Source organism: Pongo pygmaeus, chromosome 4, assembly GCF_028885625.2.
Source record: "Pongo pygmaeus isolate AG05252 chromosome 4, NHGRI_mPonPyg2-v2.0_pri, whole genome shotgun sequence".
In the NCBI taxonomy this organism is placed as follows: Eukaryota; Metazoa; Chordata; class Mammalia; order Primates; family Hominidae; genus Pongo; species Pongo pygmaeus.
The window spans coordinates 131,859,442-131,881,024 of NC_072377.2; the positions used below are offsets into that span (position 1 = coordinate 131,859,442).

Below are 21,583 nucleotides of genomic sequence, written 5' to 3' on the forward strand. Positions count from 1 at the left end.
TTAGCCTCCTGAGTAGCTGAGACTACCAGTGCAAGCCACCACGCTGGGCTAATTTTTGTATATTTTTGTAGAGGTGGGGTCTTGCTGTGTTTTCCAGGCTGGACTCTAACTCCTGACCATAAATGATACTCTTGTCTCAGCTTCACAAAGTGCTGGGATCACAGGCATAAGCCACTGTGCCTGGCCTTTTTTAAATCTACTTTTTATAATTATGATATCATAAATATTGTTCCACTTCATAAAATCATCTGCTATAAAAATCATTTAATTAATGGATAGTATTCCATTGTATGACTGTACCAAAATTTTTTCACCAGCTGCCTTTTCCTGGAAAACTAGGTTGTTTTCAATTTATTGTTATAATCAGTGCTAGGATAAATGTCCTTATAGCTTTGGAGAGAGTGAAATATAGTGGTTTAGAACATGGACTCTGGAGGCAGGAGGTCTGTGCTTCACCCCTTGCTACCTGCGTAACTTTGAGCAAGTCAACTGGATCTCAATTTCTTCATCTACATAATAGGGACAACAATAGCACCTATTTCATAGGGTCACTATGAGAGTTAATCTATTGCAAGTGCTTGGAACAGTGTCTGTGGGCATGCTAAGGTATTATTAATGAGTTAGCTATTTATCTTTTATGAATGGTTATTGTCTTTATGTGTATATATACATACATACACACACATACGGGCACACACACACACACACACACACTCACACACACATACATGCTTATTGCTTTGGGAAAAACTCCCAAAAGAAGAATTTATGGTAAAGGGGCTTTATTAGACTTTGCCAGAGTAATTTCTAATAAGGATGTGGTAATTTACTGTCCTGTAGTACTATATAAGAGTGCCGGTTTCTAGCTGGGTGCAGCAGCTCATTCTTGTAATCCTAGCACTTTGGGATGCCAAGGTGTGCAGATAGCTTGAGCTCAGGAGTTCAAGACCAGCCTGGGCAACATGATGAAACCCCATCTCTACCAAAAATACAAAAAATTAGCCGGTCGTGGCGGCATGCATCTATAGTCCCAGCTACTCAGATGGGAGGATCATTTGAGCCCAGGGAAAGTTAAGGCTGCAGTGAGCCAAGATCGCACCACTGCACTCCAGCCTGGGTGACAGAGTGAGACCCTGTCTGAAAAAAAAAAAAAAAAACAGTGCTGGTTTCCACACAAAGGGAGAGGCTACCATTATCACTGTAAGTATCAGTCTCAACATTATTATTGTTATGACTCAGGGTGCACAGATTTTCACCTCTGAAATCAGAATGCATCTAATCATCATTGTCAAACAGATGACTGTCATTCATGATTGTACAAAACCTTCTGTTGACTCTGCTGAAATGAAGAAAGAGTGTCATTGCATCCTAACATCTATGAAATTCCATTTCATTTGGAAATTACAAAACAAGGCAAGCAAATATAAAGATTATGAACTAGTTGCTGGGCACAGTGGCTCACACCTGTAATCCTAGAACTTTGGGAGGCCAAGGCTGGAGGATCTCTTGAGGCCTGGAGTTCAAGATCAGCCTGGGCAACATAGTGAGACCCCATCTCTACAAAAAGTAAAATAAAGAAAAATTATCATCTGAGTTCAAAGTGAATGACATGGAAAATAGATAATGTCATTTTCAGAGAACATCTTAGATCGGTTCTCAAAAGTGTGCCTAAGGACAGAGCTTCCTGAGCTGCATTTGGAAGGCTGGGGAGTACTGAGGGAGTGAGAGGACAGGTCTACTATCTCTCCATAGTTATTTCTACTTCTTTTTGTTGTGTACAGAGCTGTGAAAATGATAATGGCCATAGTACAATAGCAGAGAGAATCAAGTTTGTGTTCATAAGCTTTTGGCTGTTGCATTTATCATTCCCTGCAGCCCCTGCACCCCTCACACCCAGACTTCCTACTTAACAGTCCTCTACCCTGTACCTAAATGTGGCACACCCTGACTTTTGGTCTCAGTTTAGGCATCAGTTTAGCTGGGAAGCCTTTTCTGATGCACCAACACTGGTTGGTTAAGTACCATCTCCTTATGTTTTCCATTGTAACTTATCCATCCCCTGACCTTATTACTTATTATTCAGTATTGTATTGCTTCAGACTTGATGTCTCTGTCATTAAATGGAAGACTGCTAGAAGCCTGTGCTCTTTATTTTCCTTTGAATTCCAGTCTAGCACCATGTCTGACACATGACAGGTACTTAAAAAATATCATTTGAATGTACTTCAGTACCTAGCCCATGAATGTAACCTGAGGTTACTGGGGTATTGGAAGTTATAGCCATAAGGGTTCCAATGTGAGTCTATTGTCTTGAGAAGATCCAGTTCTCTACTAGTTTTCACTTAAGGATTGGAGCTTGGATTTTATGTAATCCAAGTAGTACCCAGCAGTTTAAACTTCCAACTTATTATGAGAGCTTATTAGAGCAAGCTGTCTGTGCCTGTCTGAGACTCTCATTAAGCCATTCCATGAAATATCTGCATGAATCTGGCATCTTGCATCTGAGAGCCCATTTCTGGCGGTTAGCACAGTTAGAACTGAAACCAGAGGCTGAAAATGAGTCGGCACTTGCTCACTAGCATTTAGGTCACTTTCCATTTAATCTGAAATAAAATTTTGTTCCTTTACCTCTTTTTTAAAAAGTAGGATACTCAAGCTATTTTCATGTTAACTATATATTTTCTAAGTTGTTAGTGGGAATAGCCAACTAGTCACTTTCTCTTGTGGAGTGAAAGAAACTCTTGCCCTGTGAGATTAGAGTGAGGTGTTAAGGAAAAGATGTCAGATAGTTTGAATTCAGACTCTCTCCGAGCTGTCTCTCCAAACATGGTACTTGAATTCAGGATAGCTGGTCAAATTCTGCACTAAACATAAGGAATGAATTCTGCCTCCAGTCTAGACAAAGTCAGTGTACCTTTGTAGTTATCAGGGATGAGAGCTGGCTTATGTGCTGTAGACTGTGTAACTCACTGGGATACATTTAAAAATGGATGCGTTGAAGTGGTTAAATATGACAAATGAAGAAAGGAAAGGAAGTCACGGTAATGTCTGAATTCAACCCAGGTTTGTGTGTCCTACTTGTTCTAATTCCTGTTTGTCTGTAAACATCTGTATGTGGATTTTTTTCCTGAATAGACCATGTTGATGTACGGTATTCACATTGTGAGGTCCATGTATTAGTGGCATTTTAGGAAAATATAGCCCGAAGTGGGGAAGCTGTCACTTGAAAACATGTCATCGTGCTTGGATATAGCCAGGAAATTAACCATGTCAGCATGATAATATTTCTGGAAAAGCCTGAAACCCATTTTTATATGCTGATAGTTATCAGTTTCTGCTATAAACTCACTTGTATTATGATAAGATATCTTCAAAGTTGTTTTTGTTCTTTTTTTTTGTTCTAATCCTAAGAAAACAGAGCTGGTGTCTGCCTGACTGCCTCACTGGGAGATAAGTTATTGAATGAGGTGTAGAACAGGGTTGTGAAGAAGAGGAGAAATCAGTTCTGTCCCCTCAGTTCCTCTACTTCTCCCTACCACTCTCTTGTTATATAAAACATGTTCTGTAAAGTGTATGTGCTTGGGGCCACCCTGAACACAGTGTCACATGGGGGAAAATTCTGTAATAACCCACTATGATTTTTTAAAGTGCTTTTGACATGATCTTGTTGTTTTTATCAAAGTAATTTTTATTACGTAAAATTTCTTTTTTGTCAGTCAACTAATTCTCTACTGAACATAAGGAGTTGACAGATATTTAATTCAATATCTGAGGTTCCTAGAAGTTAAGAGGGACACGGAAACTTTGGAGAGCATTCAGGAAAAGGATAAATGAAATTGAATAAACCTTTTGAAACTAAGGAAAAGTATTGGAGTTGTAGTATTTAGAGAAGAGCAGGCCAAGCTGCATTTACGTTTGGGAATAAGGTCATTTTTAATATAGAGGAGAGTGGTGAACTGGTTTACTATACTGTGAAACAGTAAGGAGAAAAAAAGGATTCAATGATAATGGATTTGGCTCATATGGAATGATTTTTCTTACTCTTTAGGATTGATGAATCAAGTAACAAGTTACAAAGGCCTGTGTAATTTATTTTGGAGGCCCTTCAAAACAGGACGGAGTCTTCTCTACCTGGGGTAGCTGAGAAGATCAAAAGGAACATACCATGTAATTTTCTTAAAGATTTTTTTCCTTTAAGATCCTAGATTAAAAGAATTACAGTGGAAAAAAGACTCATTGTCCATATCCATAGTCAATAAAAGAAACAACTCATATGAATAACAATTAGGCTTCAGTCTCATTTTGGAACTACCGCCTAATCTTATTTTGTGAAAGAAGATTGTGAGTTCTTAGGTAATTGCTTTCTTGATCTGCTTTAGGTTCAATAATTCTCTCTCATTGTTTTTAATTGTATTAAACTGTGTTTATTAAAGTACTAATGAGACCAAAGTCATACTGATTAAAAACAGAATTATTCATTTAAACCTTTTGATATTATGAAATCCAAGGTAGATTCTAATATTGGAAGATGGATTCAGTACTTCTGATGAGTTGTTTGCTGTGTACCTAGAGTTTTTCTTTTGAACAATTTATTCCAGATCTGTTGAAGTTACAAAATTTTTATGAAATGAAACTTTTTTAAATCGTAAAAGCAGTTTAAGAGCTCTAGGCAGGGTGCTTCTTCTTCAAGTGATTTTTATAGCATCTAATAAATATACTGCTGGTTCAGCAATACATATTAAGAGTAGATTTTGTTTATCATCACCCTCTTTAATTTTTTAGAATGTTTGGAATTGAAGTTTTTTTCCTTCCCTGCTCCCCTTTTCTACTCACTGATTTTTGTATTGCAGCCGCTCTTTCTTTTCTTTGGAACTGCACTTTATCTCTCAAATGCTATTTTCTTCCTTTGTCTTTTGCCTAGTTTTGTTTGCCTAGTATCTTTTCATTTAATTTGCATTCTTCAGCTTCAGGCTTGTCGTATTTTTTAAATATGTCAATATATTTAAGCATATTTGTCCATTTTTTCTGCCCTTTTTTTTTTGGTCAGTAATTCAGATTACCTTCCAATCACAGATTTTTTGACTGATATTGACTGATATCTTTTTTTTTTTTTTTTTTGAGACGGAGTCTTGCTCTGTCCCCCAGGCTGGAGTGCAGTGGTGCAATCTTAGCTCACTGCAAGCTCCGCCTCCCGGGTTCACGCCATTCTTCTGCCTCAGCCTCCTGAGTAGCTGGGACTACAGGCGCCCGCCACCACGCCCGGCCAATTTTCTGTATTTTTAGTAGAGACGGGGTTTCACCATGTTAGCCAGGATGGTCTCGATCTCCTGACCTCGTGATCCACCCGTCTCGGCCTCCCAAAGTGCTGGGATTACAGGCGTGAGCCACCATTGACTGATATCTTAAAAGCAGATCAATAGTTTACTTCTTAGAGAACTCAGGACTCTGGCCCAGACCTGTAGCAGGCTCAGTCCACTCCCCAGTACCTCTGACTCTGTGTCCCCTCTCCCTTTTCACAGTTACTGCCTGTGATGGTCATCTGGACTGTTGCCATTTTTCCTGCTCCATCTGTCTGCCTCTCATCATCAGCTCCTTCCACACATGTAGGAGGAGGCAAATCTGTGCTCTCCGTTCTTAAAATCTTTCACTACCAATCCCTTGTTCACAAGATGCAATCCAAACCCCTTAATATGCAAAAAAGTCCCTGCATGAGCTGATCATTCCCATCTGCCTAGCCAGCCTGCTGTCCTTGCAGAACCCCTGAGCTCTTCCCATAGCCCATTTCTCTAGCCACATCAAACTCCACACTCTGGATGCAGAACACAGTCTGAGTAAAGGCATGGAGACTTCTTGTTTATTTATTGACATGATTGTCAATGAAGTGATAGTTAAGCAATGGAGTGACAGGCGGTGGCCCAGTTGGTGCTGAGCACCAGTTTGTGAAGCATTGTCATGGGTTGGGGCCAGGGGCCTGATGTCCAGCTAATGAATGGCGATGAGAGGTCACCAAGCCATTTTCCCCAAGAGGAGAAGAAATCTGGTTCTCCCTTACCCACTGATATCCACTGTTTCTCTCCTCAACCTCAGCCTGCGATGGTGATCACTGGGGTCCCCACTGCACCAGCCGGTGCCAGTGCAAAAATGGGGCTCTGTGCAACCCCATCACCGGGGCTTGCCACTGTGCTGCGGGCTTCCGGGGCTGGCGCTGCGAGGACCGCTGTGAGCAGGGCACCTATGGTAACGACTGTCATCAGAGATGCCAGTGCCAGAATGGAGCCACCTGCGACCACGTCACGGGAGAATGCCGTTGCCCACCAGGATACACCGGAGCCTTGTAAGTCACATGCTGCCCAGCAGCAGAGCAGATCCCACCCACCCTCTCCATTCATGCTGTTGCTGCCATCATATTTCTTGTGCCTCAGTTTGCATTGCTGCCTGAAGAGTTACTGATGGGTCTAGGCTGCAGGCACAGTTATAGAGGTCAGCAGTGATGGCCACTAGGCGCTGCTGCTGTTTGGCCCTTGGACATCAGATCCCAGCCTGAATCTAAGGGCCAGCTTCCATGCTTTCCTTCTATCAGGCAAAGAGGGAGAGGGTCAGTCAGGATGTTGTGTTGAATGACACTATTTGGGGGTTGTTGGGGCATATTTGGGGTTCTGTTTGGATCTCCTGAGATTACGTTCATTTATACTGCTGGTTGTTAATGGTCCATGTCTTTTTGCTCTTTGTGGCAATTAATTAGCTGGGGAAAGCTGGGTGGGTTCAGTGCATTAGAAGAGAAAAGGAGGAAGGTGTTAAAAATAGTCTATAATAAAAGATTAACTCTTAGGGATACATACATTATTTAATGCCCATGGATACATATTGCTTTGTGAATGTATAGATATATGTATTACATCTATGTAGATTATGTGCACACACGTAGTTTAATTCTTTCTGAGGAACATTCAAGCAACTACTTAACCTCCACTGTCTTTATTTTGTTGGAAGGGCATTCTTCAGTTCACTTCTATTCACCAACAGAATTAAGAGGCAGAAGTTGCTAAAAAAAAGTGAGAGATAGAAAAATCCTCTTCCCTTACTGAGAAAATTACATTTATAAATCAAAGAACTAAAACCTGAAAAAACAAAATGTGGCTGATTAGGTAAACACTTCCTGCCAACAGTGTTAAATGTCTGTAGAGTGGAGCTAAAGAAAAAAATTGCATTAGCCTAGAAAGCCCTGATTTTCAGAATTGATGATTATCTCAAACTGTTTAATTGTTAATATTGCTTTTATGGATTTTCATCAAGACCACAATTGAATTGGGCTCTGGGAAACTTGGAGCGATTTCCCAGGAGAGCAGGAAAGACAAAGGCTTAAAGAAGAAGGACCATGCGACACGTGGGTGTGTGAGGGAAGGGAAACTTGTCAGTCAGGAGGAGAGAACACCAAAAATGGATGATGAGAAGGAGTTCATGTCCTTTGCAGGGACATGGATGAAGCTGGAAGCCATCATTCTCAGCAAACTAACACAGGAACAGAAAACCAAACACCGCATGTTCTCACTCATAAATGGGAATTGAACAATGAGAACACATGGACACAGGGAGGGGAACATCACACACTGGGGTCTGTCTGGGGGTGGGGGGAAAGGGGAGGGAGAGCATTAGGAAAAATACCTAATGCATGCGGGGCTTAAAACCTGGATGACAGGTTGATAGGTGCAGCAAACCGCCATGGCACATGTACACCTATGTAACAAACCTGCATATTCTGCACATGTATCCTGGAACTTAAAGTAAAATTTTAAAAATTAAAAAAAATGGATGATGAATATGTGCACAAAGGGTGTGATGTGCAACATCTCAATTTTCTTTGGGAATAGAACAAACACATAAACAAGAGTAGACTTAAACTGGAGCACAAGCGCTTTGTAAGAGTTATAAAGTTATAAACTTTATAAGATGAAAAGTTCCTGTCATCAGTGAGTGTTTGGCCAGTTTTCTTCCTCAGTGTTCTCAGATAGGACAGCTTCTCTTCAAACCGAAATGGCTTTATTAGAAAGTACTCCAAAACAAAGGGAAGGACTGGGTGACTCCTCAAAGACACTTCCAGGCAATATGATTAATGTTCTTGATGTTAATTAATTAAATGAACGATTATTGAACACAGAAAGCTTGTCTATTTTGGGGACCCTGGGTACAGTGAACCCGAGGGTCATGTGTCTGGGAAATAACAGTGTCCTTTGTCACATGTTAATCCCTCAGCTGTGAGGATCTTTGTCCTCCTGGTAAACATGGTCCACAGTGTGAGCAGAGATGCCCTTGTCAAAATGGAGGAGTGTGTCATCATGTCACTGGAGAGTGCTCTTGCCCTTCTGGCTGGATGGTAAGCTTCCTTTCCACCTCCTCTGCCCCTACCCCAAAGTCACCCATTCCAGGATACTCAGTGCACACACATGCAGGAGACTTTAGCACAAAAGAAAGTTACCATGATGGTTGAAGATTCCAAAATGGGAAAGACTCAAGCCATTTTAAATCTGAAACTCTTCAGTTCTAAGGAGACAGAAGAAGGTGATTTAGTCCTAGACTTGAAGTGCATTGAAGGTTGTCACGTAAAGGGTAGCGGCCATCTGTCCTGCATTTCCCTTAAGGATAAAAAAAAAGAGAGACAAATATCTAGTCTCACATGACAGTCAGTGCTGATAAACACTGGATTTATTTAATAATCATTTTCATAATTTTGTTCCATGAGTTGCTGTTGTTCTTTGGGAACATTATTCCCAATAGTATAAGTGTCATGTGAAAAAAATCATATAAATCTGGGGATACATTGAGGTAAACCACATTTACCAAGTATTGCAGGACTTCTCAGAGCCTTGAATGTGATAATCCAAGAGGAAGCTATTCAACATATTTTCCAAATTTTTCCGAGGATACCCTTTCTTCATGTAGCAATTTCACATGCTTAGAGTTACGTATAATTCACAGTGACAATTAGCTTCAAATTAGACATCTGAAATCAGGAAATATAATAATATTGATGTCATCTCTCTGAGTTGATTTGTGCCTGTGTCTGCTTGAAGGCAGATGAGTGAGCAACCAATATCTATTTCCTTCATTAACAAACTATTTAACAGAGCAATTGACTTTTTTATCATCTTCTATTTCCATGAGCAGTGCTGAAGCTGTTCTTTCAGAGGTTACAAGGCACTTAATTACCAAGACTCTTCTGTTCTCCTTCAGCTTCATTTCTCCAAAGCTTTTCACTCTTTTGAGTACCAACCTCTCTTCCTTAATCCCTTTGCCTTCTATTTTTCTAATCATCCCGTCTCTTACCTTTCATACTAAAGATCTCTTTTTCTAATCTCCCTTCTTCTGCACACTACTTCATTACAGGATTTTGTAGGTTTAAGTCTTGTTCTTCTCTTTTCTCACCATAAATCCACTCTGGCAATCTCATCCAGACCCATAGCTTTAAGAAGTACTTGATGGTTTTCCTAGATTTTGATCTTACCTGCCTTGAGCTTAGAATTATATTTGTCACCCCAGCCTTGATAACCTATAGACACAAAGCCACTGTCTGTTTGGGCAATGCCCAAGCTAGAGTCTCCACAGCCAGACCTGGTAGTAGAATTGGTCCGGTATTGCCCTTTCTTGTGGCTATGGAACAAAGGAGACCTGGAGTCCACTTTTCCATGAGGGTCTTGGGAAGTAAGAACAGTTTAAGATGTCAAGGCCACTGGGACAAGTATACAATAAAAATCAGATCCGAGAGGGTTAGAAATGGTGAGTAGCCCAGACAAAGTTCATTCTGGAGCCAAAGCATGGAGAAACAGCATGAGGCAATGGAGTTAGAGAGAGAGGAGAACTTTAATTGAGTGCCTGAGGATGAAGACAAGGTGAAAAAGAAGCTGTTTAAGGAGTACTGAGCAGGTTTGAGCAGGCCTGGCAGAGTCAATGATAATAAATTTAATAAATCCAAACTTGTACACCCAAGCCTTTGGTAAGGCTACTCCTCCTCTACCTTTTTTGTCTTGGTTAAAACTAACACTTCTCTCTTAGTTGTCTGAGGTAAAGAAGCTGGGTTATTTCTGACTCCTATTCTTTCATTTCCTATACTCAGCCTTTTGCCGACGTTGGTCTTTTGTGATGAAAGTATTTTGCTGGAGCAGCAGAGTGCTGAGAACCCCATGCTCTTTGGATAAGGAACTGCAGGCCTTTTACTCCTAGGACTTCTGTGTAGATATTGTCTGTGGAGTTGCCTTGCCTTGAGGCTGAAGCTCTTCTCAGTTGGGATGGTCAGGATGTGGGTTAATGGTAACCACAGGCTTGGGTTGTGAGTCCCAGTACGTGGACAGATGGACCCCTCCCTAGCAGCCCAACGGAGCCTCCCCTCACCTCTTTATCTGTGTCCTGGGCCCCTTACCTTACTTCTGCTTCAAAAATGCTTCAGCTTGTTTTTTTCTTCTGTGTAGCTGAGCTTTCAACTTATACTTCTTCTTTACAACATGTTATTTGTGCTGTCATCCTAGGTGCTTTTCAAAGATGAATATATATTCCTATTAGACACACATACCTTCGTATTGCAACTAAGAGAAATCTTGTCCTCTTTAAAGCTGCTTGTGAATGTTAATCCTTATGCACGAAAATATTTCAGCGCATTTCTGAAGCTTATGTGGGACCATTATGGGTAGTTAAGTCAGGCCCTGGGAGAGTGAGAATTTTCACCCCTGCTTACCACAGACCAACCTTCAGTATGTTATTCCTACAGTCCTGCTTTTACCTCACACTAAGTATACCATGTCAGGCTAGAGTGGAGAGACTAGAGTGATTTTTACATCCGTTCCCCTCCCCACATTGTGAGCTAATTGAGTGTTGTTACCTTATTTTTGATTCTCAGTGCTTAGCTCAACACAGGCACGTAAATGATTCTCAGTTAAGTGCTGATTCGAATCATCTCTCAAAGGCCTTTTCCATTCCAAGCGTCTGTGGAAGAAATTTCCCTATTTGTAGATAGCTAGAAACCACCAGAGGAGACTTAATTAGCACACCAACTGCCTTTATGGGTAGCCAGGAGTTAGAGGAAATGTATTTTCTTATGCCGTCCAGAATAAACATTTAGGAAACCATCTGGTGTTCACTAGCCTCCAATTTCAGAGTGCCCACAGTCTGCCTTTTTTTAGAGAGAGGGAGGACAGAGCAACAGCTTCCGATAGTTAAAAACATTAGAAAAATCCCTGTTATTTGGGATATGTTGTTTGTCTAATTATAACTCCAATAAATAGATGAGAAGCTATGAGCCCAAGTGATACAGCCAAAAGAAGAAGAAAGCAGAGTATTTCATTGACTTATTGGTACAGTATCTTATTCTTATCCACGCAAGATTGGAGTAAATATAATGACTGTGCTTGACAAGATGGACAGCCTCTAGGGTGAGGAGAAATGTCCAAGTTACTCTCTTGGTTTTTCTTCCCAGGAAATAAGTTTTCCTTTTGATCTTGGCTCAGCAATGCTTGTTGAATCTGCTGAAAATAAAATGTTTTTCTTCTGAAATAAATGTCTAGGTTCGTTCCTGTAGAAGTCTTTATTCGGCAATGTGATTGTTAATTCAGGTACACAAAATTTCAATCTTGTGTTATGCTACATTTTAAGAAATAAAGCCAATGATAAACATGTATTTTCTTTAGAACATATGGTAAAGCATTTGGATATTCTGTGTGCAGCAGATGTTGCCATTTATGTAACGGATGTTCAATAAGTATTGTTGACTTATTGTGCATGTAAGACACAAGGAAGAACACTTACGAGGATTTATACATTCCTTAGGTTGCCATAATAATTTGATGTGACTTTGTCTTAAACTTCAGTTTTTAATATGGATTTTGCTTAACATTACTATTCAGCCATCTTTGAATGTATCTTGAGATTTGGGCTTACTGAGTAATTAAGTCAATTTAATGTTTCTAATATTTTAAAGATGATGAACAGTTTATGTGCTCTAAAATTCTCTAATCTAATTTTCTTGCAGCCCTGTTCCCCTATCCCTCCTTTCTATTTCCTCTCTTTTCTTCTTCATCCATCAGTCGTCTTTCCCTGGCTGGAGGCCCATCTAATTTTCCAAGTCTCCTTGAATGCAGGGCACAGTGTGTGGTCAGCCTTGCCCCGAGGGTCGCTTTGGAAAGAACTGTTCCCAAGAATGCCAGTGCCATAATGGAGGGACGTGTGATGCTGCCACAGGCCAATGTCATTGCAGTCCAGGATACACAGGGGAACGGTAAGGGATGCCCTTGTATTTCTCTGACTGTTCATAATGATGTGAAAGGAAAGTTTGTAGGGTCCAGGGAGCACCTTCAATACCATGTGTCCATGACTCTTCCATAATACTTCAGAAGTAGCTATACAACCTCAATGTGTTTGACAGATTCTATCTTAATTCAGTGTATAGAAACTGAATTATAAATAGCAACGGTAAATTGAAGATAACAGAAAAAGCACTAAAAAAAGACCATATAATATCAGCCATTCAGAACCCATGATGAAAATGTCATTCTAGAGAGTTGAGTGTTTAGGACTGCCACTTATGTTGTAAGTACTTGGTGATAGATTTATTTTTAAATGGGATGTGTACTTAGGTACCTTTCAAAAGTATAAAGTTACTTTCTTATGATTCAGTATTCTGTTAAGAATATTGATCATTATATTGTGTGGTGGTGATAGAGTCAGATCTGCTGGAACTTATAGTGCCCTCTGGTTCCACAAGAAACAGCAAAAAATGGCTGTGCTTGTGCGGGTCTTACTGCCCCTGCTTATCATCCTCTGTATTTAATGGTAAACTGTTATCTCAGAGCACACCCTACTTCTTTTTCTTTAATTTTTTCATTTTTATTTTTTTGTGGGCACATAGTAGATGTATATATTTATGGGGTACATGAGATGTTTTGATACAGGCATGCAATGTGAACTAAGCACATCATGTGGAATGGGGTATCCATCCCCTCAAGCATTTATCCTTTGAGTTACAAGCAATTCAATTACACTCTTCAAATTATTTCAGAAAGTACAATTAAGTTACTATTGACCATAGTCACCCTATTATGCTATCAAATAGTAGGTCTTAGTCATTCTTTCTAATTTTTTTTGTACCCATTAACCATCCCCATTTCCTCCACACCCTCCCACTATCCTTCCCAGCCTCTGGTAACCATTCTTCTACTCTCTGTATCCATGAGTTCAATTGTTTTGATTTTTAGATCCCACAAATAAGTGAGAACATGTGATGTTTGTCTTTCTGTGCCTAGCTTATTTCATTTAACATAATGATCTCCAGTTCTATCCATGTTGTTGCAAATTACTGGATCTCATTCTTTTTATGGCTTAATAGTACTCCATTGTGTATATGTACCACATTTTCTTTATTCTTTCGTCTGTTGATAGACACGTAGGTTGCTTCCAAATCTTAGCTATTGTAAACAGTGCTGCAACAAACAGAGGAGTGCAGATATCACTTCCATATACTGATTTCCTTTCTTTGGGTATATATCCAGCAGTGGGATTGCTGGATCATAAGGTAGCTCAAGTTTTAGTTTTTTGAGGAACCTCCAAACTGTTCTCCATAGTGGTTGTACTAATTTACATTCCCACTAACAGTGTACAAGGGTTCCCTTTTCTCTGCATCCTCACCAGCATTTGTTGTTGCCTGTCTTTTGGATATAAGCCATTTTTAACTGGCTTAAAATTATATCTCATTGTAGTTTTGATTTGCATTTCTCTGATGATCAGTTGTGTTGAGCACCTTTTCATATGCCTGTTTGCCATTTGTATGTCTTCTTTCGAGAAATGTCTATTCAAATCTTTTGCCTATTTTTGATTGGAGTATTAGACTTTTTCCTATAGAATTGTTTGAGCTCCTTATATATTCTGGTTATTATGTTGGTGCAAAAGTAATTGCGGTTTTTACCATTGAAAGTGATGGTGAAGACCGCAATTACTTTTACACCAACCTATAACCCCTTGTCAGATGGATAGTTTGGAAATACTTTATCTCATTCTGTGGGTTGGCTCTTCACTTTGTTGGTTGTATTCTTTGCTCTGCAGAAGGTTTTTAACATGATGTGCACATCCTTCTTTTAATGCTCTTGAATCTCTCATGTCCTGGAAGACTAGGTAGCCAAGCTCACTGGATGTGTGTGTAGGATTTGAGAAGAGACTTGAGAGGCAGAAGGTCATAGTGATTAAAAACAATTATTTGGAATCTAGGTTTAGGTCAATGTGTCCCTGGAAACACTTTTTTTTGTTTGTTTGTTTTTTGAGATGGAGTCTTGTTTTGTCCCCCAGGCTGGAGTGCAGTGGCACGATCTCGGCTCACCACAACTTCCATCTCCCGGGTTCAAGCAATTCTCCTGCCTCAGCTTCCCTAGTAGTTGGGATTACAGGCCCACGCTGCCACATCAGGCTAATTTTTTGTATTTTAGTAGAGATGGGGTTTCACTGTGTTGCCCAGGTTGGTATCGAACTCCTGAGCTCAGGCAGTCTGCCTGCCTCAGCCTCCCAAAGTGCTAAGATTACAGGCGTTGGAAACACCTTTGTCTGTAACATCCTAATAATAATTCTGCTTCTCTCTAGGGTTGTTGTAAGTATTAAATAACTTGGTGTGTTAAAACATTTAAAACAGCCCTGGAACTTATCAATATTAGATTTTATCATTCTAGAGCAATTTCTGTGAACTGTGTAAATACTAGTGATTATCAGTTTGAGTGCTGTTTACGAGCTGTATAAATATTAGCTATCATTATTTTTTATGATGTCTTTGAATTAAGAATTCCTTCAACTTTTTTTCCCTTATTTTTTCTCTTTCTAAAATCCTGGTCTAATTTTATGACTTTTAATAAGATACTGTCATGTTTGTTCCCTCCTGCCTCCAACTTAGACCCTGTACTTTCTTATTAAATTTATTTCTGAGTATTTTGTAATTTTTTAAAATTTCATTTCTGCCTCTAATTGGATATTTCTGGTTGAAGAAAAACTTGCTTTTGACTATTTGCTTTTTAATTTATTCATACTACCAAACTTTTAAGGTAATTTTAATGTTGTTTTTAGCAAACTCTGGAGTTATTTAGTTATACTATCATATCATCTACAAATAAACATAAGTTAGTCTTTTCTTTTCATTATGTATAATGATTATTTCATTTCCTTGAATTATTGCATAAATTTGAGCCTCCAAATTAATGTTGACAAACAGCAGTAAAAGTAAAAACCCCTGTCTTGTTTCCAAATTTATTGGAAATGGCTTCAGTATAGTTAGATGTTTGCTATCGGTATTTAGTAAATTATTTTCTTCATTCTTAAGTAGTTTTTTAAATCCCTTTTTTTAATTAAAAATTTTGTTAATAGTAGCTGCTTAATTTCATTAAATGCCTTTTTGTCTTTTGCTAATATAATTACATATTTTTCCTTTAATTTTTCATGCAATGAATTATTGATATCCTTAGTACACAGTTTTTATAACATGTAATTGGACTACTCAGATTTTGTAACTGACATCCTAGTTTTAGGTTGTATTTTGGATAGATTAGGCTGTTAGATAATTTCTGGATCCATTTAACATCTTATTATAGAAAAATGAGTTGGGATAAGGGAGGCACAAGACCAAGCACAATCTTAATAATAGTTTCTTGTCATATTTTAGGGCACTAAAATGGCAATATAATTATTTTTTTGCTCTCTAGGGATTTAAGTTTCAAATTAGAGGCAGCACAAGAACAATAAACATACAAGGCAAATGAGCTTATACCTATTTCATCTGGAGTACAGGGAAAGGGAATAACAGTTAATTTTCAGATAAATTTTACATTTGAACCAAGGAAGGCCAGGGGCCAGAGAAAGAGAAGGTAAGTAAAGAGAGAACTTGCTTCTCGACCTGCTGCTCTTGTAACTATTGTTTTTCTGATGAGCCAGTGACATGATTCCTGTTTTCAGCTGTCATCCCTGTCTGGGCTCTATAGTTAACACATATATACAACAAACACATTTGTCACTATGAAAGGACAACAATGAATGGCCATGAGGCATTCTGTGGCAGGAGGTGTGGGGAGAAAGGCCTTGATAGGCTGGGGTCTTAATTTGCTATTTCCCTTGTTTTGAGAAGTCAGCGAAAGTTGATCAGTGAGGTTAGGGCAGAGGGCTGCCGGCCCCAGGAGCCTGCACAGAATTCCCAGGATGTGGGGACAGTCCTCCCCGCCAGAGGGAAATAAGAAAAATCCAAACAGGCACCCTGTAGGCTGGCAGAGTAGTGCATGTATTGCCCAAATAAAAGGCTTTGGGGTTTGTGGAAAGGTTGAGAGGATATTGTGGTGAGTAAATGTAACATGACACAGTCAAGTAAGAGTGAAGAGATGATGGTTTCCAGATCCTTAAAAAACACCTTCTGAAGGGGTTAAAAGAGTTTTGAATGCCGATGGTGCTGCTGTAGGATCACTCTGGGCCCTGCGACAGCCTATTAGGGGCCCATGCACACGATTGGTGCTCAGTGAGTATTAGCTGGATGAAGGGATGCATGACTCAGTGATGAACTCTGTTAAGGTGAAGCCCAAAACAGCTCTGCCAAGTCTGTGTTCCATAGTACCCGGAAGGTGAAGATAAATGTGGGTGAAAGGAGGTGAAGTCAAAAATTATAGACAGGAATTGGGGGAATGCAGCATTGGTTGTCAATGGAGGAACTCTTTCCTCTGTCTAGGAGCATGGAAATGTTGACTTTTTCCCAGTGCTTTTTACATTTCCCCCAGAGCAGCAGTTCCAGATGTTAGAAAGGTAGGCAGCTGATTCATAGATTCCAGGTTTAATGAAGAATGCGATTCTTTCACACTTAATCATGGTTTGGCCTAACTATTCAAATCACTCTAGGGAAGGACATGCTCAGAAGGACAGGGGTGAAAGCAGTACCTGTCACCCCTTACACGTTAACTCACTTCCTTTTTTCCTTAAGTTCACAATGACATGCAACATAATAATAGAAACAATATTAAAACCAGTCTATGACCCTCATTGGTTTTGGGAATTGATGTGTTAATACTTTAGCTCTACTTAATGCTTATCCATTCTTACCAATTCCAGGACATTACTTGAAATGTAAAAAAATTAGAAACCCCAAATTTCCATATGTCTACTGTGGCTGATATTTATTGCTATATCTTTATTACTTTTCTGCTATCTGTCCTAAGAAAATGCGTTTCCTATTTCACTGATTTTTGAGAGCTTTTTCTGTTCCATTTGGAACTGCAGAAGCAGCATTAAGGGCATAAAATTTGTTGGGAAATGGTGCTTCTTGAAGATAAAGGGACCAAGAAGGAGATAAAACTGCTTGATAAAGACTTTTAATGCAGCCAATCAGACAGGCATCAGCTATTTCATGATTATGTTTATTTTCAAGATGGAAAATATATACTTCTAGAAAGATATCCTACCATTTTCCTTTGGCAGATGGAAGTAGACATAACTATTATTAACAGGATTGTCCTACAAGTGCAACATTGACAAAACATAAAATGGGAATATGAATCCAGCTTAAATAATGGCTGCTTTAGTAAGTAATATTCAAATAGGACTTTTTGTTTTATATTTATAATACAAACTAGTAGTGTGTTTAATTGTAGGTTAGAAAGGTAAATGTGGGTCAAGGCCAGCTATTATAGATTTTATTTTTCCTGAGAAAGGAAGTCTCTGCCAAGATATGATAAAATATACACACTGGTTCCCTGTAATTTGGTAACAGATACTTTCCCAGGCTTCCGATCTATACCACTTTCAACCACTTTTAAAGCTGTGCTTTTTACCAAGTTGAAATCATGAAGATAGTTTAAAACTTAACATTTGGGTTTGTTTTCAAATCCTTTTAGGAGACAGAAAATGATATTATTTATCTTTACCTTTTTCCTTTTGGTACTGACTTGCGAGAAAATCTAACAGACAGGTTGAAAAGTTGTCCTGACAGCCTTCAGTAGGAGCCATAATGAGACCACATTATTATATCTAAGCATTTATTTCCTTAAAGTTTACATCTTTAAGGAAGAAACTAAATGACTTGGCTTATTGAAGCTTCTTACAGGTTAAAAATAAAGAGCACCTTTTAAAAATACACTCTGGTCCCAAAATAGGTGTACCCATGTATAACTTTTAGGCACACATTTTATTTTATGCTGAGTATTAGTTCAATTACTCCGTAACTTTTCTAATGGTTTGTTGAGCAGTTGAAGGTTTTACCTGTTGACAAATACACCTGAAGATGTCTAGAATCTGTGAAACTAAATTTACATGAGATTCTTTTCCTTGTCTCCATCACATTAAATATATGCTAGAGCCAGAGGTAACCAGAAAAGCATCAAAGGGGCTGGTCCAAGTGACTCATTCCTATAATCCCAACACTTTGGGAGGCTGAGGCAGGAGCATCACTTGAGTCTAGGAGTTTGAAACCAGCCTGGGTAACATAGCAAGACCTCATCTTTACAAAAAATTTAAAAATTAGCCTGACATGGTGGCGAGTGCCTGTGGTCCTAGCTACTCAGGAGGCAGAGGTGGGAGGGTCACTTGAGCCCGGGAGTTCGAGGTTACAGTGAGCTATGATGGCACCACTGCACTCCAGTCTGGGTGATAGAGGCAGACCCTGTCTCAAAAAAAAGTATCAAGATTTGTCCTCTACACTAAAATAGAATTCCTCCCACCCTGGTATTGTTACTTGTTGCACCCTGTCATTAAAAATATGCAAAGTTTTGTGGAAACACTATTTCTTTGAAGTATGTTTCTTTTCTGTTTCTTTTAAGTGTGCTTCAGTTTGTTATTATGCCTTGCTGCTCACATTTTACAGATCTAAAAAATGCAAAACTGACCTACATTTTTGACTCTGGTTCTGGCCTGACTTGAGAGCCACATGGGAAGCGGCTGCCGAGACAAAGTGTACCCTTCTTGCGGCGAGTGCTCGGCTGGGCAAAGCCCTGTCTCCTTCCCTTGGCAGAAAGCTCCCCTTCTGCTGCAGAGAGCCAGTCACCTGGCCTAGTCAAAAAGAAACTTGGCTAGCCTAAGAACTATTTGTGCTTTCCATGGAGCAATAAGAGATCATTTTTCTCTTTTCTATCACGATTCCCTCTAGCAACTCAGCTCCCACTTCATTCGTCTTACCTAGAGCATATCCTTTCCCTTGGACAGAGCTCCAACGCCACTTTTAAAAAGATAATAAAGTGAATTTTTGAGGGCTGATCTTTACTCCTTGCCATTTGGCAGCCCTTCTTCCCAACAGAGGGCAATACCCCACTAGCCAAACATTTCGTGTTAGAAAACTCCAAGCCTTCCTACTGGCAGGCACTTCCCATGTTGGAATCGAGGACGTCTGATTTTGGTAGCTCAGAGTTTCCCGGATCTAAAGAGGACTTGGCTTATTAGTTAAAGAACTTTCTAACTGAGGAGGAATGATTACCATTCAGCTTTGAATAAGAGTAGAAACGTGGCTAAGATTAAAAATTAATGTCCACATAAAAGCCAAGAGAATTAAAATTTAGTTTCAAATTTGACACAAAGTTTTCTCTTTGGAATTGGGAAAGTATGTTTTGAAATTTCATAATTATGGACTAACATTTGAAAATTTCTTTTCTCATTTTCTTAGTATCTACTAAAGTGCTATGTAACTTTGGCAAGTACTAAGTGTAAACATGCCTCATGTCCTAAGCTCCTATTTTTGTTTTGGTTTCATTTTGTTGTTGTTGTTATTTGTTTTGTTTTTGTTTTCTACAGATCATGCTGCTGTTACTACAATATGTAGCCAGAGTAATGTATCTTAATGCTTTTCATCCCTGTAATGGGACAATCACTAAATAATTGCAAGAGCGAAAAGCAGCTTCAATTTATGCATAACAAAGCCATTCCGGATCAACCGTTTATTTTCACATGGCACTGACTAATCTTTCTTCTTGCTCCTGCCTCTTGCTTGGTAGGTGCCAGGATGAGTGTCCTGTTGGGACCTATGGCGTTCTCTGTGCTGAGACCTGCCAGTGTGTCAATGGAGGGAAGTGTTACCACGTGAGCGGCGCATGCCTCTGCGAAGCAGGCTTTGCTGGCGAGCGCTGCGAAGCGCGCCTGTGTCCTGAGGGGCTCTACGGCATCAAATGTGACAAACGGTGTCCCTGCCACTTGGACAACACTCATAGGTGAGTGTCAGCTTCCCCTGGAAGGATGTGTCCTGTGAAAGTTTTAACCTGGGTTTTCAGGATTTGGAAGGAGGGATTGATAGAGTGATTCTCACCCCAAGCCCCCTCCTGCCTCTAGGCTACTCTGAGCAGGAATCGCCAAGTAAAAGGAAGACATTTTAACTTAATGTGTGATGGTCCACATTCGAGGTGCTAAAATTGTTCGATGGTTACTGGTTGATAGCAAATTCTATTCTCTATTAATGATCACTGATACAAACAAAATTTGCTGAGGTTAGTAGAACTTTCCCTTAAGCAAGGGATTCTGTGACATTCCCTTAGAAGCAAAGATGCAATGAGAGACAAGGAGTTCAGCCAAGTTTAGTATGCAAAAATATCATAAAATGATTCTTACTGCAGCATCTTTTATTCGACAGTACATCTGTGGAAGAAAAAAAGGCTAGAGAGAGGAAGTGAACTGGTGGAAGTTTTGTGAAAGTGTTTCACATGTGGCTGTCACATGTGAAATATCTTTTTCGAATTGATTACTCTGACATAGAACTCACAAGGGACTTTTAGCTCAAAAACCTCTCCAAGAATTTGAGAACAGGAAACCACAATCCCACCCACCCTACTGTACCTTGTCTGCCCTGAAAATATCTTCTTACCCCTGTTTCTTCTTTCCCTCCCCCAGGGACCAGATACACATAACTTAGAATTCTGGGCCTCTTTCGCAGACTGCTGGAAAAGCTGAGTTTGACAAAAATGTAGGGCATTATATAGCAGTTCAGATCTTACTAGAATTACTTTATTTGCATTCAGCACAGCTGTTACTTCATTTATACTTCTGAAAGATAACTCGTAGCCACATCAAATCCCAAATGCACAGAAGTTAAAAGTAAACAAAAGCTTCTGGTTGGTCTCTTCTTTAAACCATTTTTAGTAACAAAAATATAGAGTTTGCACTCTGTGTGTGTGTGTATGTGTGTGCACATGTGTATGTGTGCTGGAATACATTTTAGTGGGACATATGAAAGAAGTGTATTCTCAATATGATTCAAGTAATTTTGTAAGCCACATTAGTCAACTTTGGTTTTCTTCATTGGAAAATATTGCCTTTCTTTACTTGACAAGTTTACGTAAATATTTGGGGGAATAAAAATGAATAATCTCCACAGGGTTTTGTTTTTCAACTCTCTAATATTTAAGGAGCTGGCAGGATTAGGGACTAGTCATGAATTTGGGTCCCTTTCCTACAGTATAAGTCTTGTTGCAGCAAAAAGTAAGCCCCATGGAGTGACAACTAAGAACATTACACCAGTGTGCTGTTTCGTTGTATGTAGAGACAACTGAAATCAAATGGAATAATAAATCTATGCAAAGGAAGAGCTCTGCTATGAGAAGAATAGGAGAAGCAGAGAGCATGT

At 39.4% G+C, this 21,583-nt stretch overlaps 1 protein-coding gene across 4 annotated transcripts in view; it reads left to right on the top strand.

Moving 5' to 3' along the window:
* MEGF10 (multiple EGF like domains 10) overlaps positions 1-21,583 on the top strand; it is a 241,187-nt gene that overhangs the window by 172,225 nt on the left and 47,379 nt on the right. For all 4 annotated transcript variants that reach the window (XM_063665197.1, XM_063665198.1, XM_054489463.2 and 1 more), the window contains 4 exons: positions 6,088-6,334; positions 8,251-8,371; positions 12,123-12,259; positions 19,965-20,177. In XM_063665197.1, coding sequence (XP_063521267.1) covers positions 6,088-6,334; positions 8,251-8,371; positions 12,123-12,259; positions 19,965-20,177 — 718 coding nt within the window. The remainder of the gene's footprint in view (positions 1-6,087; positions 6,335-8,250; positions 8,372-12,122; positions 12,260-19,964; positions 20,178-21,583) is intronic.